Source organism: Carcharhinus amblyrhynchos, chromosome 15 (assembly GCF_965287045.1).
Source record: "Carcharhinus amblyrhynchos chromosome 15, sCarAmb.v2.hapA, whole genome shotgun sequence".
NCBI lineage: Eukaryota > Metazoa > Chordata > Chondrichthyes > Carcharhiniformes > Carcharhinidae > Carcharhinus > Carcharhinus amblyrhynchos.
In genome coordinates, this window is record NC_137338.1 from 3,314,594 (window position 1) to 3,339,827 (window position 25,234).

At 48.5% G+C, this 25,234-nt stretch overlaps 1 protein-coding gene across 14 annotated transcripts in view; it reads right to left on the bottom strand.

The window, feature by feature from the left end:
* The window catches only part of robo2 (roundabout, axon guidance receptor, homolog 2 (Drosophila)), a 509,899-nt gene that overhangs the window by 177,279 nt on the left and 307,386 nt on the right, over positions 1-25,234 (bottom strand). For all 14 annotated transcript variants that reach the window (XM_080203357.1, XM_080203355.1, XM_080203348.1 and 11 more), the window contains exons 3-4: positions 2,868-3,025; positions 1,073-1,193 (exon numbers count right to left, since the gene is read on the bottom strand). In XM_080203357.1, coding sequence (XP_080059483.1) covers positions 1,073-1,193; positions 2,868-3,025 — 279 coding nt within the window. The remainder of the gene's footprint in view (positions 1-1,072; positions 1,194-2,867; positions 3,026-25,234) is intronic.

A 25,234-nucleotide genomic window follows, 5' to 3' on the forward strand; every position in this document is an offset into this window, starting at 1 on the left:
GCCCCAGCCTATCATCAGATAGTTTAACTACACCTTACATGGAGTGAAGGAGCAGCTGAGTTGAACCAAGTGATTTGTGCTATTCCCACCATTTCAATAGATCATTTTCTTCCTCAATTCCTCATGCATTCATTGAGCCTCCCATTAAATATCTATGCTGTTTACCTCAACCATTCCCTGTGGCAGGAAGTTCCACCCTCTCACAGAGTCACCCAATACCACAGCGCAGAAGAGGCCCTTCAGCCCATTGAATCTGTACTACTGCACGAAAAACCCTGACTTGCCCATCTAATCCCACTTGCCAGCACCTGGCCCATGGCCTTCAGTGTTATGACGTGCCAAACGCTCATCCAGGTACTTTATAAAGGATGTGAGGCATCCCGCCTCCCCCACCCTCCCAGGCAGTGCATTCCAGACCCTCACCACCCTCCGAGTAAAAACGTTTTTCCTCAAATCCCTCCCACCCCTCACTTTTAACTTGTGTCCCCGCATAATTGACTCTTCAACTGAGGGGAACGGCTGCTCCCTCTCCATCCTGTCCGTGCCCCTCATAATCTTGAACACCTCGATCAGGTCACCCCCTCAGTCTTCGGAGAAAACAACTCAAGCCTATCCAACCTCTCCTTATAAATTAAATATTCCATCCCAGGCAGCATCTCAAATCACCATTCTTTGGGAGAAGAGATTTCTCCTGAATTCCCTGTTGGAATACTCTCGTGATAAAGCTGTCGAACGGTGTTCTTCCCAGAGGTGGGACCGTCTCTGCACCTCGCTCTGATCAAATTTCTTCCATAATTTTAAAGGCCTCTATTGGGTCACACTGCAATCTTCACTTTCCCATTGGCAATAGAATGGCTGGGATGGGGGCACTGGCTTGCTGTGGGCGGATAGGATGAGGCAAAGGGCCTTCCTCACATGCCTCCATCTTGCCCTCAACCTTTGCCAGCGCAGGAGAATGTCACGCCTGTGTCTTGGTTTGTGTCGCTGAGAGCAAACCCAAGACAAGTTTCCCAACTAACAAAAAAAAAAGAGGATAAAACTGGTTTGAGGAAATTATCAGATTAGGACTTACCGAAGACAGTCAGTTCAGCGGGATCACTGTCTCGTTCACCCACCATATTGGTCCCCACACAGACATACATGCCAGCATCACTCCTCTTGGTGTTCGAGATCATCAGTTTGCCGCCACGCATCTAAGAGACAAAAGAGAAATCCAACAAAACAGCAAGGGCTGAGGCCTGCCACCTATCAGGATTGGGGGTTTTCTCTCTGCTTTACTTCCCATCTATTCCCAGTCTTTTATCACCAGGGAGGAGGGAGAGGCCGACAGTTGGAAGGGCGGGCTGAAGTTGGGAATCCTTTACTTGGAGCAAACAAAGTGAATGGGGGATTTAACAGAGGCGTACAAAATGAGAAACCTTGAAGCGGAGTTAGTAAGTAGGGAAGTGTTTCCAGCAGTGAGAGGGTCAATCATCAATGGAAACAGATTTAAGGGATGTGGAAAAAGTATCAGAGGGGAGATGAGGAGATGTCTTATTACACAGTGGATTGTTGTGATCTGGAACGAACTGGTTGAGATGGCGGTGGAATCATAGAAACTAGAAGCAGGACTAGGCCATTCAGCCCTTCGAACCTGCTCTGCCATTCATTTTGATCATGGCTGATCATCAAACTCATAATCCTGATCTCCGTCCTCCCATATCCCTTGATCCCTTCAGCCCTAAGAGCGATATCTAAGCAGGTTTAGCAGTAACTTTCAAAGGGCAGCATTGGAAAATACTTGAAAAGGAAAGATGTGAAGGCCAAGGGGAAGGAACAAGTGGGGATGGGGCTAGCTTAGGTGGTTCATTCAAACAACCAGCAAAGGTACATTGGGCCAGGTGGTCTGCTACAACACTGTATCATTCTACCACTCCATCTGCTCTTATCATACCTCCAGAAACAATCAGTTACAGACAGGTCACAGGTCAACTTGTCCGGAAAATTACACGAAAATTTGCTTTAATATCTTTCGCACATCAAAATGAAGATGGCATCGATTGAAATATTTCCCAATTGAAACCATCCACTTCTCCCATCAAACACTCCCAGGACAGGTACAGCATGGGGTTAGATACAGAGTAAAGCTCCCTCTACACTGTCCCCATCAAACACTCCCAGGACAGGTACAGCACGGGGTTAGATACAGAGTAAAACTCCCTCTACACTGTCCCCATCAAACACTCCCAGGACAGGGACAGCACAGGGTTAGATACAGAGTAAAGCTCCCTCTACACTGTCCCCATCAAACACTCCCAGGACAGATACAGCACAAGGTTAAATATAGAGTAAAGCTCCCTCTACACTGTCCCCCATCAAACATTCCCAGGACAGGTACAGCACGGGGTTAGGTACAGCGTAAAGCTCCCTCCACACTGTCCAGATCAAAATCTCCCCATTGTGTACTCAAACAATTCCCCCTCCTGCCTGAATGAGATTGTTTCTCTCCATTTCTCCGCTCAGCCACACTTGAAGCTTGCTGTGTCCGATTTCCAATTAGGCTGAATTCGGGATAGTTTTGTGTTGTGCACCTCTGTCCCTATTTCTCACGCCGCCACCACCCCCACCACCTCCACCACCCCCCCCACCAACCGCCCCCCTCCCCCCCCAGCCCAACACACACACACACACACACACACACACACCCAGCCCTACACCCGACATCCAGCCTAGGGCACTTCCTGCAAACCTACAAGGGAACCTATCACCCCAACAGAATACTGGAAAAGTAATGCCAAGCCCAATAAGCCACTGAGCCTCCTCCCAGCCTCACACCAGCCCTGTCCAACCTCCCGTGCATCCAGCGAGAGCAGTCTTGACATACGCACCGTTATCCTCTCATCACGGTCGTTAACGGTGACCTTGTCCTTCCTCCAGAAGATGGTTGGCTCCGGATGCCCCCGGGGTGGTTGACATTCCATGATGGCGGGTTCACCCGCCGCCACGACGACATCAGTGGGGTTCAGTCGGAAGTCATCTCGGAGCACTGCAGACAAGAGAGGCAGAGGCGGTTAGAGCCCGATGGGAAGTGGCACCAGTGATCAAGTCGAACCTGAGGGTAGATCTCCAACACAGCAATGGGAGGAGGACATTCAGCCTTCCTATCTGGCTCACTACTCCATTAGATCATGGCTGATCGGTAGCTAAGATTTATTGGTATGTCTTTGTTCCATATCTCTCAACAGCCTTCAGCTGAAGTCAAGAAACATTCCTTTACATGAAGAACCCTTTCCAAACTAAAATTGATAAACTTTTATCAAACAAAGAGTTTTAAGAGTGACATACATAGAGACATAGAAACGAGAGGCAAGAATAGGCCATTCAGCCCTTCGAGCCTGCTCCGTCATTCATTTCGATCATGGCTCTACACTGTCCCCCCATCAAACACTCCCAGGACAGGCACAGCACAGGGTTAGATACAGAGTAAAGCTCCCTCTACACTGTCCTCATCAAACACTCCCAGGACAGGTACAGCACGGGGTTAGATACAGAGTAAAGCTCCCTCTACACTGTCCTCCATCAAACACTCCCAGGACAGGCACAGCACGGGGTTAGATACAGAGTAAAGCTCCCTCTACACTGTCCCCCATCAAACACTCCCAGGACAGGCACAGCACGGGGTTAGATACAGAGTAAAGCTCCCTCTACACTGTCCTCCATCAAACACTCCCAGGACAGGTACAGCACGGGGTTAGATACAGAGTAAAGCTCCCTCTACACTGTCCTCCATCAAACACTCCCAGGACAGGTACAGCACGGGGTTAGATACAGAGTAAAGCTCCCTCTGCACTGTCCCCCCATCAAACACTCCCAGGACAGGTACAGCACGGGGTTAGATACAGAGTAAAGCTCCCTCTACACTGTCCCCATCCAACACTTTTGCTTTTGGTCTAAATCTATGAAGAGTGTCCAAGCATTCATATCACCCTCCCAGCTAATTGCTCTGAGCTTAATTGAATAGGGTGCTAAATAATAACCTCTGATTGCAACCAATCATGAGAATTCTTGCTGGATAATAGAGCGCTAAGGAGACTCTAAATACAACTTGTTAAAACAAGCATGGACTGAGTTACATGTCAGTCAACTAAATGTTATCTTGAATATCAGATGTGGTCCTGGCACTCTGTGCAGCCAGGTTTTTGATGATTAGTATTATTTATACCACATGAATTACAAAGTCAGTAAAATATAAAGTTGTATTTTCGCTGGATCCAATCAGAAATCAAAGTCAAGCCAATTTCCTACAATAGTCCCCATTCTTCAAAGAGATGATGTCACCTCTCAAGTTCACTTTGCTGCAATGGGGCTGAACCGATGATCAAATACAGACATGAGTTGTTGTTACTGTACAATCAAAACACCCTGCACACATATCAACCTCCATCCAGAATTGGAACGTGGACAATTTCATTCTCAATAAGCTACTCTGTACTTCAATTCAGTGTTAATCAGTGATCAAAATACTTTTCCAAATTGGATATTCAGGGTGAGGTTCAAGTGCAACATACTTATATACCATAAAGCTCCCTCTACACTGTCCTCATCAAACACTCCCAGGACAGGTACAGCACGGGGTTAGATACAGACTAAAGCTCCCTCTACACTGTCCCCATCAAACACTCCCAGGACAGGTACAGCATGGGGTTAGATACAGAGAAAAGCTCCCTCTACACTGTCCCCATCAAACACTCCCAGGACAGGTACAGCACGGGGTTAGATACAGAGTAAAGCTCCCTCTACACTGTCCCCATCAAACACTCCCAGGACAGGTACAGCACGGGGTTAGATACAGAGTAAAGCTCCCTCTACACTGTCCCCCCATCAAACACTCCCAGGACAGGTACAGCACGGGGTTAGATACAGAGTAAAGCTCCCTCTACACTGTCCCCATCAAACACTCCCAGGACAGGTACAGCACGGGGTTAGATACAGAGTAAAGCTCCCTCTACACTGTCCCCATCAAACACTCCCAGGACAGGTACAGCACGGGGTTAGATACAGAGTAAAGCTCCCTCTACACTGTTCTACTATGTATCTATGAACATTGCATAGCATCTTTGTCTGTGCGCCTGTGTTTTTGTGTGCGTGTTTGTGTGTGTGTGAATTTGTGTGTGTGTGTGTGTGTGTGTGTGTATGTATGTGAGTGTGTGAATGTGTGTGTGAGTATCAGTGTGTGTGTATGAGTGCGAATAGGAATGTGAAGGTGTAAGTGTGGGTGGTTGTGTGTGTGATTGTGAGTGTGTGAGTGAGTGAGTGTGTGTGTCTGTGAGTTGGCTGTGAGTGTGTGTGAGTGTGCATGTCTCTGCGTATGTATGTGTGAGTGTGAGTGAGTGTGTGTGTCTGTGCCTGTGTGTGCCTGTGTGTACGTATGTGTGAGTGAGTGAGTGTGTGTGTGAGTGAGTGTGTGTGCCTGTGAGTTGGCCGTGAGTGTGTGTGTCTGTGCGTATGTATGTGTGTGTGAGTGTGAATGTGTGTGTGTGTGTGACTTCAAGTGAGCGTGTTCCTGCAATTTATGAATTTCACGGTGTAGCTGCTGGTGTGTGTGGTGCTGGGCAATGGGGTATGAGGCTGTAAGCTTCTATATTCTAGTTACATGTAAATAAATAAATGATGCAGTTATTATTTGGTGAACAGGAATGATTACACGGAGCAATAGTGTTAATAATTCGGGTTGAATGTATTCCTGGAAGTTCCATGCCTTTGTTTCCCCCCACCGCAGCCCCCCCTCCCTCCCTCCCTCCCTCCACCACTGCCCCCCCCACCCCCTGCCATGATCCTGCCCCTTTGGTCATCTCACACACCCATCCTCAGACAGCCCCTGCTTCCCTTGCCCAATCAGAGACTCTTTCTTCCCTGATTGGACAATTCTTGATTGTCCTTTGCACCAACATTTCATCCCCATTCCCATTATTGAGAATGATGGAATCTTAATTCATCAAAGGAGGTCATTCAGCCCATCATGTGTGTACTGGCCCTTCGAAGGAACACTCCCATTTAACCTGTGACTGAGGATTGAAGCCCAGAGCTCTGTAAAGTATTGATCTTCAGACATCTGTCTCACCAACTTCTGAAGGTTCTGAGACAATCTGCTTCCACCAGAGCAGGTGATCCGGATCTGAGACGCCCCAGTCTTTCCTCATTTCCCTCCACCTTCCTTTGCCAGTTTTTGAACTCCATGGCCTCTCGTCGCTGACCTGCTTATTGAGTGAAACGGTTTCCATCCCTCAATGCTCGATCAAAACCACCCCCCTCATAATTTTTGAAGGCATCTGTGAAGTCTCCCCTTTGAAGAAAGTCTCCCCGTGATGAAACCTCGAAAGCTTGTGAGTTTACTATCAAATAAATAGTATCAAATACTATCAAATACTATGTTCACCCCAGTCCAACGCCAGCATCTCCACATCAAGTCTCCCCTTTAACAAGCAGTGGGACATCAGCCTCAGCGAGCCAAGCTGAGGTGATTTTAATCTCTGCCCCATCCACTCTGCAACCTCTGCCTTGTGCTTATTTTAAAAGCTGTTAAACTTAATTATCAGTGGTACATTACAGGGGATTAATGTCGGTGAACGAGAGTGGAAACGTAGCCTGGCGCGTGGCTGCAGGATCCAGGGCAGCGAGCGAACAGAACCAGAGAGAAATTTTGTTTTCTGAAGGCCAACAACTTTCCAAGCCAAAACATGCTCGCAAGCACTCAGAAATCATGAGACATAAATATTTATTCAGGGAGCTGATGGCTTACAGTTTCCTCGAGGTTCTTATAGATCCATTGGCCAGCGTGGGGATCAATCAGTAAAGTCAAGAATGGTGCGGCAAAGCTGAGAAATTAAAGGCAAGGACATTCGTGATGGACAGGGAGAGGGGGAACGGGGAGGTCAGAGGTGAAACAGAGTCTGTCGAACGCTCAACTAAGATTCCCCAGCACAAGCAAGACAGAGAAAGTTTGACTGTTACTCCTCACTGGTTAAGATCAATTTGGCCACTCAATGATTAACTGATTAGTAATTGCTCCGCTAATGGAAGCAAGGGTAGGTTTCTGAATGTATAATTTGAGAAAAAAAATAGGCCGTCAGCTTTCCTGAAGCTAATTAACAAGTCAGCTGATATGTGAGCTCCGAAGTCACATAATGCAAACTGGAAACTCAAGAGCTTCGAGTTTTTAGGTGCCCAGGTCACCAAAAACCAGTCCTGGTCCCTCCATACCGACACTATGGTTAATTAACCCCACCAATGCCTCTACTTTCTCAGAAGGCTGAGAAAATTTAGCTACGACTCTCATCAACATGCACCATAGAAAGCATTCTTTCTGGTTGTTATCACAGCTTGGTATGGGCTCCTGCTCTGCCCAAGACCGCAAGGGGCTACAAAGGGTTGTGAGCGAAGCCTAGTCCATCACTCAAACCGGCCTCCCATCCATCCAAACTGCCTACACTTCCCGCAACCTCAGGAAAATCAACCAGCATAATCAAGGACCCTACGCACCCCAGACGTACTCCCTTCCATCTTCTTCTGTCAGAACACGTACCGACCGACTCAAGAACAGCTTCTTCCCTGCTGCTGTCAGAATGTTGAATGGACCTACCTCGCACTAAGTTGATCTTTCTCTACACCCTAGCTGTGACTGTAACACTACATTCTGCTCTCTCTCCTTTCCTTCTCTATGAACGGTATGCTCTGTCTGTATAGTGCGCAAGAAACAATATTTTTCCCCGTCTACTAATACATGTGACAATAGTAAATCAAATCAAAGGCTTATTTAAGGGGAGCCTACAGCTAATGCAAATTCTCCGCAGTGCGCCAGCAACCTCTAGGAAAGGCATCCTCATTATCGTGGAGTCACGCAGCACAGAAAGATACCATTCAGCCCATTGTGCTGGGCAAGCTCTTTGATGGAGCTCTTTCCCCTGTAGCCCTGCAAACTGTTTGCACCTCAAATATTTATTCAATTCCCCCTTTTGAAAATTGCCCCAGAATCTGATTCCAGGCGATGCATTCCAGATTACAACCCATCACTGCATTAACGTGATTTTCCTCATGCCACCCTGGCCAATCACCTTAAGTTTGTGCCCTTCTGCCACTGGAAGCAGTTTCTCCTTATCCACTCAATCATAATCCCTCAGAGTTTAACCACTTCCATTCAATTTCCCCTGGATTTCCCCCGTGTACTCGGGAACAATCCCAGATTCTCCGGAATCCCTTTGTTCCCCAGCTACCATTTCCATGAATCGCCTCTGTGACCTTGCCCAGACTTTGACGTCTTTTCTGAAGTGTGTAGCGCCCAGAACTGGACACAATATTCCAGCTGAAACCTAACCGGTGTTCCGTAAATCACCGAGAATTCTTCAGTGCCATCCGAGATCCCAGAATCTTGGTCAGAAATAGAAAGCCACAGATTCTTAGAAGATAGAAACAGGGGGAGGCCATTTGGCCCTTCGAGCCTGCTCCACCATTCACCACGATCACAGCTGATCATCCAACTCAATAGCCTAATCCTGCTGTCTCCCCATAACCTTTGATCCCATTCACCCCAAGTGCTATATCCAGCCGCCTCTTGAATACATTCAATGTTTTGGCATCAACTACTTCCTGTGGTAATGAATTCCACAGGCTCACCGGGTGAAGAAATGTCTCCTCGCCTCCGTCCTAAATGGTCTACGCCAAATCCTCACAGTGTGAGGAAAGCCCTTTGTAAGTTCCAAGATTTTTCAGCTAATGTGGTTCTGTCCAAAGTGCACCCTTCCCTGAAAAGCTACTCTTATTAGCTTATGGTCCAAACAAAGCATTGCCCAAAGGATATTAGTGAACCAGATGGGTTTTTCTGACAACCGACAATGGTCATCAGTAGATTCTTAATTCCAGATTTTTTTTATTGAATTCAAATTCCACCCTCTGCCGTGGCGGGATTTGAACCCGGGTCCCTGCAACATTAGCTGAGTTTCTGGGTTAATTGTCTGGTGATAATACCATGAGGCCATCTTCTCCCTTACTCCCAATTAAAAGTGGGATGCTCAAGATGCCAGGATGAGAGGAGCACAAATATCTCGGAGGCGGGTGGGAGCAGAATTCAGAGGCAGGGAGGGGTTAGGGCTGGAGGGGTTTGAATCTAGAGGCAATGTGAGACAGCAAGCACAGGGCTGATGGGTGAATGGGGCTTGGTGTCCATGAAGGTGTCTGCTGTGGGTTTAGATTGTGGTCAACCCAGGGTCAGCTTCCACAGCCTACCCACATCTCAGCACTTCACTGAAATTCAGCAAATAATCACCAAGGATCTGCCTTTGAGTAGAGAATTGAAGAATATATGAGTGAGACAGTGTGACTGAGACAGTGAGAGAGTGTGAGTGAGACAGTGAGAGTGAGATAGTGAGAGTGAGACAGTGAGAGTGAAATAGTGAGAGTGAGAGAGCGAGAGTGAGAAAGTGAGAGTGTGACAGTGAGAGTGAGAAAGTGAGAGTGAGAGAGCGAGAGTGAGACAGTGAGAGCAAGCCAATGAGAGTGGGAGTGAGACAGTGAGAGACAGAGTGAGAGCGAGACAGCGAGAGTGAGACAATGAGAGTGAGAGTGAGACGGCGAGAGTGAGAGTGAGACAGTGAGAGTGAGACAGTGAGAGTGAGACAGTGAGAGTGAGACGGCAAGAGTGAGTGAGACAGTGAGAGACAGTGAGAGTGAGACAGTGAGAGTGGGAGTGAGAAAGTGAGAGTGAGAGAGTGAGAGTGAGAAAGTGAGAGTGAGACAGCGAGAGTGAGACAATGAGAGCGAGACAGCGAGAGTGAGAAAGTGAGAGTGAGACAGCGAGAGTGAGACAATGAGAGCGAGACAGCGAGAGTGAGACAGCGAGAGTGAGACAGCGAGAGTGAGACAGCGAGAGTGAGACAGTGAGACAAAGACAGTGAGACAGAGACAATGAGACAGTGAGACAGTGAGAGTGGGAGAGTGAGAGTGAGACAATGAGAGTGAGACAATGAGAGTGGGACAGTGAGACAGTGAGAGTGAGACAGTGAGAGTGAGTGAGAGTGAGAGAGTGAGAGTGAGAGAGTGAGAGTGAGAGAGTGAGTGTGAGACAGTGAGAATGAGAGTGAGACAGTGAGGACAGTGAGAGTGAGACAGTGAGAGTGAGTGAGAGTGAGAGAGTGAGACAGTGAGAGTGAGAGAGTGAGAGTGAGAGAGTGAGAGTGAGAGTGAGAGAGTGAGAGTGAGAGAGTGAGAGTGAGACAGTGAGAGTGAGAGAGTGAGAGTGAGACAGAGTGAGAGAGTGAGAGTGAGACACTGCCAGTCTGCAGGTTACAGAATTGAGTACAGAGCAGAAAATTGAGTGATCCACAATTTCTCATCCTCCCCTCTCTCTGAAACCGCTGCTTCGCTCTGAACCAGAGCATCGTGCTGTCCTCAACTCACTCTCTGTCCCAGATTCCTGCAATAAAGTGGAGACACTCAGAACCCAATGTGTCTGTCAACCTGACCACAACCTTTGTCTGTGCCTTGTGGTGTCACCTCTTGTTATCGGTCTCACTGGAACACTATGGCCACAATCCCTTTATCTGGTTTCCTCAATAAAAAATAAATACATTTAAAAACCGCTGCCTCACTATGGAGCTACACAGCACACAGTAGTTCTTAAATTAAACCCATATATCAGATCATATCATCACTGTCAGGCATTATTCACAAATTCAATGATATAAATATTAGGAGATATATCAAGCAGAGCCCACATGTTCTGATTCAGTTGAAAAATTGTGTGGCTGTGCTCCACATAACCACCTGATCCTGAGATGGAGAATTGCAAAACATTGACAATCAAAACTTTACAATAGTGTTGCACCCAGTAACATAGGGTGTGTTATTGTCTAATATATACACTGTTATACCCAGTGACACAGGGTGTGTTATTATCGTAGAATCACAGAATCACTACAGTGCAGAAGGAGGCCATTCGGCCCATCAAGTCTACACAGACCACAATCTGACCAAGGCCCTATTCCCGTAACTCCACGCATTTACCCTGCTAATCCACCTGACACTAGGGGCAATTTAGCATGGCCAATCAACCTAACCCACACATCTTTGAACTATGGGAAGAAACCAGAGCATCTGGAGGGAACCCACGCAGACATGTGCATTATATTATGTAATATATAATAGCGTTATACCCAGTAAAACACATGTTATTATATAATATTTTGGAGCGTTACACCCAATAACTATGTGTTATGTAATATAAACAGTGTTATATCCAGTGATGTGTAGTGCGTTATTATATAATATACACAGCATTATACCCAATGACGCATGATGCAACAGTGAGGGTGGTATAGTGATTGTGCAACAGTGATTGTGAGGCAGTGAGTATGTGAATGTGAGGGTGATACAATGAGTGCAAGGCAGTGAGTGTGTGACAGTGAGCGTGAGGCAGTGAATGTGTGACAGTGAGTGTAAGACAGTGAGTATGTGAATGTGAAGGTGATACAATGAGTGTGATACAGTGAGTGTGAGGCAGTGAGTGTGCTGCAGTGTGTATGTGACAGTGAGTGTGAGGCAGTGAGTATGTGAATGTGAGAGTCATACAGTGAGTGTGAGGCAGTGAGTGTGTGACAGTGAGCATGAAGCAGTGAGTGTGTGACAGTGAGTGTGCGACAATGAGCGTGAGGCAGTGAGTGTGTGAATGTGAGAGTCATACAGTGAGTGTGAGGCAGTGAGTGTGTGACAGTGTGTGTGCGACAGTGAGCGTGAGGCAGTGAGTGTGTGACAGTGAGTGTGCGACAGTGAGCGTGAGGCAGTGTGTGACAGTGAGTGTGCAACAGTGAGTGTGCGACAGTGAGTGTGTGACAGTGAGTGTGCGACAGTGAGCATGAGGCAGTGAGTGTGCGACAGTGAGCGTGTGACAGTGAGCGTGAGGCAGTGAGCGTGAGGCAGTGAGTGTGTGACAGTGAGTGTGCGACAGCGAGTGTGTGACAGTGAGTGTGCGACAGTGAGTGTGTGACAGTGAGTGTGCGACAGTGAGCATGAGGCAGTGAGTGTGTGACAGTGAGTGTGCGACAGTGAGCGTGTGACAGTGAGCGTGCGACAGTGAGTGTGTGACAGTGAGTGTGCGACAGTGAGCATGAGGCAGCGAGTGTGTGACAGTGAGCGTGTGACAGTGAGCGTGAGGCAGTGAGTGTGTGACAGTGAGCGTGAGGCAGTGAGTGTGTGACAGTGAGTGTGCGACAGTGAGCGTGTGACAGTGAGCGGGCGACAGTGAGTGTGTGACAGTGAGCGTGCGACAGTGAGTGTGTGACAGTGAGTGTGCGACAGTGAGCATGAGGCAGTGAGTGTGTGACAGTGAGCGTGTGACAGTGAGCGTGAGGCAGTGAGTGTGTGACAGTGAGCGTGTGACAGCGAGCGTGAGGCAGTGAGTGTGTGACAGTGAGCGTGTGACAGTGAGCGTGAGGCAGTGAGTGTGTGACAGTGAGCGTGAGGCAGTGAGTGTGTGACAGTGAGCGTGAGGCAGTGAGTGTGTGACAGTGAGCGTGTGACAGTGAGCGTGAGGCAGTGAGTGTGTGACAGTGAGTGTGCGACAGTGAGCGTGAGGCAGTGAGTGTGTGACAGTGAGTGTGCAACAGTGAGCATGAGGCAGTGAGTGTGTGACAGTGAGTGTGCAACAGTGAGCGTGAGGCAGTGAGTGTGTGACAGTGAGTGTGTGACAGTGAGCGTGAGGCAGTGAGTGTGTGACAGTGAGTGTGCAACAGTGAGCATGAGGCAGTGAGTGTGTGACAGTGAGTGTGCAACAGTGAGCGTGAGGCAGTGAGTGTGTGACAGTGAGTGTGTGACAGTGAGCGTGAGGCAGTGAGTGTGTGACAGTGAGTGTGCGACAGTGAGCGTGAGGCAGTGAGTGTGTGACAGTGAGTGCGCGACAGTGAGCGTGAGGCAGTGAGTGTGTGACAGTGAGTGTGTGACAGTGAGTGTGTGACAGTGAGTGCGCGATAGTGAGCGTGAGGCAGTGAGTGTGTGACAGTGAGTGTGTGACAGTGAGCGTGAGGCAGTGAGTGTGTGACAGTGAGCGTGAGGCAGTGAGTGTGTGACAGTGAGTGTGTGACAGTGAGTGCGCGACAGTGAGCGTGAGGCAGTGAGTGTGTGACAGTGAGCGTGAGGCAGTGAGTGTGTGACAGTGAGTGTGTGACAGTGAGTGCGCGACAGTGAGCGTGAGGCAGTGAGTGTGTGACAGTGAGTGCGCGACAGTGAGCGTGAGGCAGTGAGTGTGTGACAGTGAGCGTGAGGCAGTGAGTGTGTGACAGTGAGTGTGTGACAGTGAGTGTGTGACAGTGAGCGTGAGGCAGAGTGTGTGATAGTGAGTGCACGACAGTGAGCATCAGTGTTATTTAAACATTAGAGGAATTAGGAATAGTGGAGACAGGCATGACACCTGTTGCTAATGTCAGCGATGGCCAAAAAGTCACAAGGCCTAGCCATAATGGGCAGCTGCCAGACTGTAGGCCCGAATTCATGCCTGAGTATCAGGTGACCGTTAAATGCACTCCGTGTGGCGCCCTCCCCCTTCCCCTGCAGAAAGCAGTCAATGAGTTACTCGCAGGGATTGGGTAAGAAACGAAAACAGACCTCTTGCTGATTTACCTTAACCCGTTACCAACCTTATGCTTGTCTAATCTTGAGCCAGAGGCCCAGCACTTCCCTTACAGAATATTAAAGAGAAAAGAAACCTCTATCGATGTAGGATTTACATTTACATGATGATCACAAATAACCATCTGTCTCCCTCTACATTTTCAATCTGCCCCTCAGTCCCTGGGGCCGGAGGATAGTCAGACAGTTAAGCCTGGAAGTACTGCTCACAGGCCTGTCACTATCCGGCACATAATTGCAATCTTATCCCACCCAGCAACCAGACTTTCTTCAAAGACATCGAGCCTCCGAGGAGGCTTCCACTGCAGAATTAAGGATCTTTCTCCAGCAAATGGCACTAACGTTACTGCTATAAAAAAAAACCTCAGAAAGCATCTGCTGGCTCCCACTGCAACCAGCAGAAATTGCTAAATATTAATGGAGCACACTGTCTGAAATCTGACAGATATGTGATTTATAAAAGGAGGGGTTTCTGCTATTGTGGATCGCAATGGGACTTGTTCCATTCCACCTCAATCTTTATTTCTGTTCACATTTTTACAGGCCAGGCTGCACAACATTGAACATTGAGCACAGGAGTAATATGTTTGAGATGAGACACAGATACTGTAGCGGGAGCTTTACTCTGTATCTAACCCCGTGCTGTACCTGTCCTGGGAGTGTTTGATGGGGGGACAGTGTAGGGGGAGCTTTACTCTGTATCTAACCCCGTGCTGTACCTGCCCTGGGAGTGTTTGATGGGGGGACAGTGTAGAGGGAGCTTTACTCTGTATCTAACCCCGTGTTGTACCTGTCCTGGGAGTGTTTGATGGGGGACAGTGTAGAGGGAGTTTTACTCTGTATCTAACCCCGTGCTGTACCTGTCCTGGGAGTGTTTGATGGGGGGACAGTGTAGGGGGAGCTTTACTCTGTATCTAACCCCGTGCTGTACCTGCCCTGGGAGTGTTTGATGGGGACAGTGTAGAGGGAGTTTTACTCTGTATCTAACCCCGTGCTGTACCTGTCCTGGGAGTGTTTGATGGGGGGACAGTGTAGGGGGAGCTTTACTCTGTATCTAACCCCGTGCTGTACCTGTCCTGGGAGTGTTTGATGGGGGGACAGTGTAGAGGGAGCTTTACTCTGTATCTAACCCCGTGCTGTACCTGTCCTGGGAGTGTTTGATGGGGACAGTGTAGAGGGAGCTTTACTCTGTATCTAACCCTGTGCTGCACCTGCCCTGGGAGTGTTTGATGGGGGGACAGTGTAGAGGGAGCTTTACTCTGTATCTAACCCCGTGCTGTACCTGTCCTGGGAGTGTTTGATGGGGGGACAGTGTAGAGGGAGCTTTACTCTGTATCTAACCCCGTGCTGTCCCTGTCCTGGGAGTGTTTGATGGGGACAGTGTAGAGGGAGCTTTACTCTGTATCTAACCCCGTGCTGTCCCTGTCCTGGGAGTGTTTGATGGGGACAGTGTAGAGGGAGCTTTACTCTGTATCTAACCCCGTGCCGTACCTGTCCTGGGAGTGTTTGATGGGGGGACAGTGTAGAGGGAGCTTTACTCTGTATCTAACCCCGTGCTGTCCCTGTCCTGGGAGTGTTCGATGGGGACAGTGTAGAGGGAGCTTTACTCTGTGTATAACTATTGGTACATCTCCTCTCAGAGTGATTGTTGCTGCTATTTCCATCACTAATGCTTCTCAGCTTCTGAGTACAAAATTCATACACAATTGGTCAATGATTGCCACTTGTTGGCACCAGCCCTTCACGATCGGCCTCTCCTACTTATCAAAACAAAGTATCATTTGTAGTTTGGATGGATAGAACCATTATAGAATCATAGAATCCTACAGTGCAGAAGGAAGCCATTCGGCCCATCGAGCCTGCACTGACCACAATCCCACCCCCATAACCCCAGGCATTTACCCTAGCTAGTCTCCCTGACATTAAGGGACAATTTAGCATGGCCAATCCACCTAGCACACCAGTGTAGAGGTTACTCATGAAGGCTCTGCCTTCTCACCCTTGTGCTTTGTCTGAGGTGCGGTGACCCTCAGGTTAAAGCACCACCAGTCAGTTCAGCCTCCTCAGTGAGGCTATGGCCATCTGGGTCTGCGGTGACTTTGCCTGATCTGGTAATGAGAGGCCCAGGCTAACGCTCAGGCCCACGGCAACTGGTGTCATTTAGCTTGAATGAATACCCTGGCGTTGAATTCAGTGATGGTGAACCATTGCTAAGGAAACACAGATGGTGACCATGCCTGTGATGCCCAGAAAAGAATAAAGGATTTAAAAAGTGCCCTCACCTCCATGAGGGAGAGCTGTGCATTGAGGTCTTACTGCAGAGATCTGGGCACAAAATCTAGGTGGTCAGATGAATGCCATTTCAGAGGAGATATCTACCAAGGGCCTGGTATGCTCCCTCAGACAATTGTAAAACAACTCTCGCCACTACTCTGAGGGAGAGCAGGCAAGTTCTCAATGCTCAATTCTCCCCGTCAGACAACAGGCATCATGCTAAATCATCCAGTATTATCTTATGAGATCTTGCCCCACGCAAATTGGCTACCATTTTCTCTACACTGCATCAGTGATCATACATAGAACCATGGAAAAGCTTCAGCACAGAAGGGGGCCATTCAGCCCACCTTGTGCATGAGGATGCCCAGGTGCCCTTTCTAATCCCACCATCCTGCCATGTGCTGCAAAGCCGTTGGGTGCGGCCTGTGTTATGTATGACATTGTAGAAATGCGAATTCCTTCTCTTTTCCCCGGGGCACTTCCCCCTCCACCGGTCCCAGTGAGGCAAACCAACCAGCCGCACAGCCAGGTTGGAGTTTCTCTGTGACGTTGCGGAATCCAACATACGCCCAGGCTGCGACAGTCTCGCAATGCAAGTGAAGCGAGCGGGACACGTGGGGAGGCCCTGGATGAGTTCGTTGCACCAAGGATTGGAAACTTGGAAACTCCAAAGTGCCAAAAGTACAACAAAAATCGAACGGGTAAATATATTCAGCGCTCAGAACAGTTGAATGATTCCCCTGTGCCAGTGAGTTTTCTGTATCGCTAACACATAGTAAATCTCCAGCAGACAGCAAAGTGCTGTGATATATGGCCAGTTGGATGAGGAATGGCACGTGAAAGGTTTCCTATAAGTATGCTAAAAGTGTGAGTATATTGATGGATTCTCTTGAGAAGAATCTCCCTCGGAGCTTTTCTCACCATCTTCCAGCAGCATCCACACCTCAGTGACTCAGTCTTTGCTCTTGACCCACCTCCAACTCACTGCAAAGAAGAGAGTGGGCCAAGCACGAAACTTATGTTTAATCTTCATCAGTGAAAGCCGCAACTCATCTCGAGCACTGTGTCTGATTCTGGGCACCATTAGGAAGAAAGAGATTAACTAGAATGATACAGGCTATCATTCTGGCCTGATAGGATAGTGAAGGATTTGAGTTACTTGGAAGAATGGAGGAACTGTGACTGTTCTCCTTAGAGCAGAGAGATTAAAGGGAGGTTTAATAGGGTTGTCAAAAACTATGAGGGGCTTTGACCACAGCACGGTGGCACAGTGGTTAGCACTGCTGCCTCACAGTGCCAGGGATCTGGGTTCAATTCTTGGCTTGGGTCACTATCTGTGTAGAGTCTGCACGTTCTCCCTGTGTCTGCATGGGTTTCCTTCGGGTGCTTCGGTTTCCTCCCACAGTCCAAAAGACATGCTTAGTTAGGTGCATTGACCGTGCTGAAATCTCTCTCTGTTTGGCTGGAGTGTGGCAATGAGGGGACTTTCACAGTAACTTCATTGCCGTGTTAATGTGAGCCTACTTGTGACACTAATAAATAAACTTAAAAAGCTTAAAAACTTAGCCATGCTAAATTGCCTCCTAGTATTCCAATATGTGTAGGTTAGGTGGATTAGCGGTGGGAAATGTGTGGGGTTACGGGGATAGGGTTGGGGAGGTAGATCTAGGTAAGTTACGCTGTCGGAGAGTCAATGCAGGCTCGCTGGGCCGAATGGCCCCGTCGGCACTGTCAGGATTCTATGATCCTATGAAGTCCAGTGACAGAAGGGTCAGGAACCAGGTGATACAAATTTCAAATAGTTGGCAAAGCGACAAGAGGTGAAATGAGGAGGTTTTTTTCACATAGTGACTTGTAATCTGGAATGTTCTATCTGAAAGGGTGGCGGAGGTAGCTTCAGGAGTGACTGGAAAAGGTGAACTGGATAAACGCTTGAAAGGGAAAATTGCGCTGGGCTATAAAGAGCAGGGAAATCGGATTAACTGGATAGCGGTTTCAAAGAGTCAATATAGGACTGGTAAGACGAATGGTCTCCTTCCGTGGAGCAGCACGGTGGCACAGTGGTTAGCACTGCTGTCTCACAGCGCCAGGGACCCGGGTTCGATTCCTGGCTTGGGTCACTGTCTGTGTGGAGACTGCATGCTCTCCCCACGTCTGCGTGGGTGTGCTCCGGTTTCCTCCAAAAGACGTGCTGGTTATGTGCAGTGGCCGTGCCAAATTCTCCCTCAGTGTACCCTAACAGGCGGCGGAGTGTGGTGACTGGGGGATTTTCACAGTAACTTCACTGCAGTGTTAATGTAAGCCTAGTTTTGACGTTAATAAATCAACTTTACTTTAAACTTTACTAATCCTCTGATGTTATCTCGAGAACTATCTCTATATCATTGCATTTCTTTGATCTGAGATGATGCTGGAGTGAGGCAACTTCTTGCCAGCTGAGCCCAGCATACTTTCTCAATCTTTTACTTTCATTCTATGCTTCTAAAACTTTATTCTAATCATTTTAAACTCTGTCATTAAATTGATCTTTCTCTACACCCCAGCTATGACTGTAACACTAAATACTGCACTCTCTCATTTCCTTCTCTATGTATGGTATGCTTTGTCTATATGGTGCGCAAGAAACAATACTTTTCACTGTGTACCAATACATGTGACAATAATAAATCAAATCAAATAATAACACTTTCATTGGACACTGTTTGTTTACTTGTTCAGAGCAATACAGAACATTAGAAAACTTTTACCAAGTTTCTCCTGCAAACAACAACCTGCATTTGTGAAGCGCTTTTGACATATTAAAACGTCCCAAAGCACTTCACAGGAGCAACGTTCAAATAAAATTTGACAGTGAACCACACACAAAGCTATTGGGACAGTTGACGGAAAGCTTGAATGAAAGGTTAGATTTTAAGGAGCATCTTAAAGAGGCTGGTGAGGGGAGAGGGCGCCTTGTGGCACAGTGGCGTGCCCCTACCGAACACTAGACCAGAGATTCCAGGTTCGAGTCTAACTCCAGGACTTGTTGGCCACGGAAGGAGTGTTCTTAACACAGTTCAATGGACTGATAAGCAGCTCGGGAATCCTTCCATCAATTCCTCCACCGTTCCCCAAAAGGGAAAGCTGTGGGTGAGACGATAGGCTAACAAAGAGGGCAGGCAGGGGTGAGAAATGGAGAGTGCAGTGTTTTTCAGAGGTCATTCCAGAGCTTCAGGTCTGGATAGCTGGAATTTTGGCAGTTTAGTGATGAAGAGAAGAAACTGGGGAGTGGGCAAGATGCCAAGAGTGGGAGGAGCATGGATGTTTTGGGGGGGTGTTGAAGGACTGATGGAGATTAAAAGACGATCCAACCACAGTACCCTCTCTCAAGTCAACCTGTCTGGCACTGAGGCACCAGTCACCCCACACCTGCTCTACATCTCCCTGACACCAGATTCCTGAAGCAACTGCTCCATACCGGATACAGTCATGGCAGGAAACTCCGCAGGGCAACGGAAATATTTTAGGGATGAACTCAAAGCATCCCTGAGGAGATCAAACATTCCCACAGACTCCTGGGAGATCCTGGACCAAAATGGAGAAGGTTCGCTTCGGAAGTCACCAAAAACACGGACAGACTTCATCAGGAACATATTGAGGTGAAGCCGGGGTGTGAGGGGGAGAGCGGACACCTCCAAACAACCCATCCACCCAACCCTCCGAACATCAGCACCCCCACGTGAGGCAAAGTCTGTAAATCAGGCATCGGATTCACCAGCCTCTCCAAACCCAACACACCGGAGAGGGAGCACATCATCCTGCTTCCCGAGGGACTGCCTGAGGAGAAGACCGAGAGGAGGAGGGATGAGGTCTTTGGAAAGAGTTGAACACGAGGGTGCGGACAATAAAATTGGCAGACCAATGTAGGTCAGTGAGCGCAGAGTAGGAGGTGGGAAGAGTGGGGAAGAGGGTGGTGTGAGAGGCAGGGGGAGGAGGTGGAGTGCGGAAGGGGAGAGATGGTAATAGGCCAGTAGGACCTTCGATTTCCACGTGGAGAATGAGGGAAACCAGGAGCCATGTCAATCATTCTGGAAATCAAAGCCAAGTTGATGAATCAAGAGTGAAATGAGGATGCCATCAATGGATGAATTGCAATTAACAACCATGTGCAGATTAGTTGTGTCAGCATCTTACATATCTCACAGCTGTCATCAGAGCATGCTCATCTGAATAATGGATATGCTAGCAGGCTTACTGAAAAATTAATATCGTGTTTACACTGGCTGGAGTTGACAGGAAGATGAATGGCACTCATAAGGGCCAGGTCGAAGGAGGACAGTAATCTTGAGCGAGTAACAGCAGGCTGCTGCTCACCCCCATTCCTGTGCTGAAACTAACAGCACAAGTCAGGCGAAATTCTCTGCACCCCTTCCTCACTCCTCACACACTGCCATCCTTCACGGTCAAACACAGACTGCGTGTCAGCAAGGAGGGCGAAGGGAAGAAAGACTCCCAACACAACAGGTCCTTTCATAACCTCAAAGCGATCTACAATGAAGTGCTTCTGAAGTACAGTACAGTCAGCGCTGTAATAGAACCACAGAGTCCCTAGAGTGCAGAAGGAGGCTGTCGGCCCATTGAGTTTGCACTGACTCTCCAACAGAGCATCTTACCCAGTTTTTCTGCCTAATGCCCCCAGTCTTAAACATAACTGACCCCCACATCTCTCATCCCCCTCCCTGACCAGCCAAAACCTACCCCATCCAGGGCTCTGGACATCTCGGTTTCAGTGAGCTATGGGCCTTCCCCGACCTCTTCCTGCCGGTCCCACGGGGGCCACCAATGCGCACCCGGCAATATCGAGACTGAAGATATCAATCAGATTGGCCAGCAGCTCCAGAGAGCGGGACCTCCTCCCCAGTGAGAGGTGGAAGGCAAAATTGGCTCTGGTTAAGCCCACAGGGCGGCACAGTAGCACACTGGTTAGCACTGCTACCTCACAGTGCCAGGGATCCGGGTTCGATTCCTGGCTTGGGCCACTGTCTGTGCAGAGTTTGCACATTCTCCCCGTGTCTGCGTGGGTTTCCTCCGGGTGCTCCTGTTTCCTCCCACAGTTGGAAAGATGTGCGGGTTAGATGCATTGGCCATGATAAACTCTCCCCCAGTGTACCCTGGCAGGCGCCGGATGTGGCGACTAGGGGATTTTCACAGTAACTTCATGTCCCTACACCAAAGTTTGTGTAGCTGACACTTGCAGCGTGTTAGCTGAGTGAGTGCAGTGACGACGGAGCTGTCATCCCTCCATGTCAGCTATTAAACTGAAGCCGGGTTCGACCCTTGGGTAGTTTTTATTTGACTCACAGCTACTGCTTTGAAGAAGAGTCGGAGAGTTTCCTCTGGTACTCCAACCAATTGTCATTTTGCAACAAGTATCACTCAAAACAGGGGATCTGGTTGCTGATCTCATTGCTGTTTATGGGATCTTTCTGTGTACAAAATGGCTGCTGCATTACAACGGTGGTTACACTTCACAAAGCTCTTCATTAGCTGCAAAATGCTTTGAGACATGCTATATAACAGAATGTGCTATATGAACACAAGTCTCTTTTACTGAGTAATGTTTGACTGGAATACTGAGCTGAAACTGAAAATGAAATTAAACCAGTTAAAGGCCATTTTAGGGCTAATTAAGGGGAGGTGACGGCTTAGTGTTATTATCCGCTAGACTGTTAATTCGGAAACTCAGATAACATCCTGGGGACCCGGGTTCGAATCTTTGAATTCAATATTTAAAAAAATCTACAGATGACCATGAAACCATTGTCGATTGTCAGAAAAACCCATCTGGTTCACTAATGTCCTTTAGGGAAGGAAATCTGCCTTCCTTACCCGGTCTGGCCCACATGTGACTCCAGAGCCACAGCAGTGTGGTTGACTCTCTGCTGCCCTGCAAGGGCAATTAGGGATGGGCAATAAATGCTGGCCCAGCCAGCAATGCTCACATCCCATGAATGAACAACAAAATAAAAATTCTTGCTAATGTGTGGAAAAAAGCAACAAATAGAGGGGCGAAGACAGAACTGGAATCATTTTCGAAGCAACTGGATAAAATCGGAGGTGGGCAGAAAGGATTTACGTTAATCACATCTCAAACTGTTTGATGGACAATGAGTTAATCATCTCTTGACATGAAATGATCCATCTTTGCTCGCAACTTTCTCTGTAAATATTAATTAATTTGAGTCGCGATCGCTTTATTGGTTCCATATCCTTTGTGAGTGAAAAATGGAGTGTGCTGGGCAAACGGAAAACACCCTTTGTGCCATGTTTAGATTAGCAGAGCCCAAGTAAACACTTGACTTAACGTGTCCAAGTATACCGAGAGTGAATGCCCCCCGCCGCCCCCCCCCCCCATACTAATCCACTCTCAAGCCGAACCTCCTGCACCTTGAATGTATTCGGCTGGTTGCTGTTTAACAAACCCATCAGCAGCCTCATTACAGCCAAGCTCATAAATCAGGCACATCAGAGAGGCCGGCCACAGTCTCGGAGCCCGCCTCCTCCCATTGTGTGGACTCTCAGCTCCCAGACTCTATCCCACTGCCTCGGGGTGCCTGGTTTCATGTTACCCCCCACCCCACCACTGCAGACCCTGGCACCACAAGCATCGACACCCCTCTTCACACCTCGTCCAATCCAGTCTTTCTTCAGTCTGTCATCATCATCGTCATCAAGCCCTATAATAACATACACACATGTCCACAGCACATGTCCAGAGACACACAAACATGCATGGTCACACAAGCACACTTGCGCACATGCATACAGCTCACATTCGGTGTTTATTGACACACAAGCATTAATACATACACACACACACACACATGGATGCAGTTCACATACACACCAACACAGGCATGCAAAAGCACCTATATATGCGTATACATGCTGTTGACATGCACAAACATACATGCATTCACAAACACATAAATACACAGCTGCAGACGCACGCATGCACACACACACACACACACACGGATGCAGTTCACATACACACCAACATAGGCATGCAAAAGCACCTATATATGCACATACATGCTGCTGACATGCACAAACATACATGCATTCACAAACACACAAATACACAGCTGCAGATGTACGCATGCACGTGCGCACACACACACACACACACACACACAAAGACATACACACTGAACAAATGCACAAACACACAAACACAAACACACACAAGAGACAAACACACATAACTAAACACACACAAACACACAGATACACTCACAAACACACACATTATTCCAATGCTGATGAAGGATCTGATTCTTTGAAGGATGACAGATAATTTAGTGACAGCTCCTGTCCAATTGCTGCCTTGTTGACAGGTAGGAGAGACAAATGAAAGGGGAAGGATGATCTAGTTCCAGTGCAGGCAATCACAATACTTCACATTACTCCAGGCCCCAACACCACTGCAGCTTTTTTGAGAAAACTGTGAGGTCTGAGTTCTTCCTAAAAACCACAGCTGAGATAACTGGAGCTTTTAGTGTGCCAGCATTAGGGTGATCTGACACCCAGTGTATAAGCTGCTTGGTGTCCCTTTCCCCAGACTTTGATGGAGTGATGTCTCACTCACTCAGGGAGAAGGACACGAGAGAGCTCAGGAATTGGTGGGAGCTGGTGGAATGGGCAGATACAAAGGAGGTGAAATTGGAGCGTGAGGTGGTCACTTTCATTGAAAGTTCAAGGAGAGGCAATGTCAGATAAAGGACAGACGTAAAGGAGGTGCAGGAGCAGTGGGACCCAGGACTTTGTGGACTCAAAGCACTGAAGGTGGCAGGGTGGTTTGAGTTGGGGTTAAAATGGCACACAGATGGCAAAGCTTTAGAAAACATGGCAAATGATAGAGACAAAGTGTTGCCACGGCAGGAAGGTGAAGAACCAGATGACACATGAGGTGGTTGGCCAAAGAATGAGCAGTAAGGTTTTACAGCACAGAACGAGGCCACTCGGCTCACAGAGTTCATGCTAGCCTCCCCAAAGAGCACTTCAGTCAGTCCAACACCCCGCTCCAACCTACAATATATTTTCCTTTTTCATCAAATTGCGTTCATGACAATTATTCCCAAATCACTAAGTGTCACAGGGGTCATATTCCATCCTGGCTCAAGAGAAGAAGAACCAACTTTTTGAAATCCAGCAGTGGTTAATGTAAAAACATGGTGACATATTTCCCGACCATGAACGCATTACATCAGAGCCTCCTTACACAGCGAGTAGTCACAATCTAGAATGGACCGGCTGAGGATGTGCTGGAGTCTGGGCCTATCGCGGCTTTTAAAATGAGATGGGATAAGAGCAAAACTGCAGCGGGAGAGGGTGGGGGGGTGGGGGGGAGGAAAGGAGGAAGGCCTGGGGGGAGGGGGCGGTGGGGGGGCGGTGGTGCTGGGGTAGAGGGGTGGAGAATGGGAGGAGGAAGGGCAGGGGGAGAGTGAGGGAGGGGAGAGTGAGGAAGGGGGGAAGGGGGGAAGGGGGAAGGGGGGAGGGGGAAGGGGGGAAGGGGGGGAAGGGGGAGTGGGGAACGGGGGAAGGGGGAAGGGGGGAAGGGGGGGAAGGGGGGAGTGGGGAACGGGGGAAGGGGGAAAGGGGGGAAGGGCGAGAACAGTGGAGAGGAGGGAGCAGAGAGGGCAGGGGGAGAGGAGTGGAAAGAGGGAGAAGGGGAAGGCAGGGGAAAGGGCAGAGGGAGAGGGCAGGAAGAGAGGGAGAGGGCAGGAGGAGGGGGACAGGGCGGGGGGGGGAGGCAGGGGGAGAGGCCGGGGGAGAGGGCAGGGTGAGAGGGGGAGGAGGGGGAGAGGGCAGGGGAGGGGGAGGAGGGGGAGAGGGCAGGGGAGGGGGAGAGAGGAAGGGGAAGGGAGAGAGGGACAAGGGGAGAAGGGGAGAGGGCGGGGGAGTGGCACTGACTGAGTTGCTTTCACAGATGCAACAAGGACGCGAGGGACCAAATGGCCTCCTTCTGTTGGGTAGTAATTCTACAATTCTATGCCTGATAAAGGATCTAATTAGGAGTCTGTTTGCAAACTCCCCACCATTAAATTGCATATCTGTATTTATTAAACCTCTCGTAGTCCAGTCAGGGATTCCTGGCTTCATACTCAACCTAAAACTGCAATTAACTTCTAATGAACAACTCCTCTCTCCAGATTCAATTTGTGTTAATCCTTCAGTTTACAGCTCCTTATTCCCAATTACAACATTAGTTTGAAAGCTCATTAAAGCACACACTGGGCCCTTAATGGTTTCATTATATAGATAC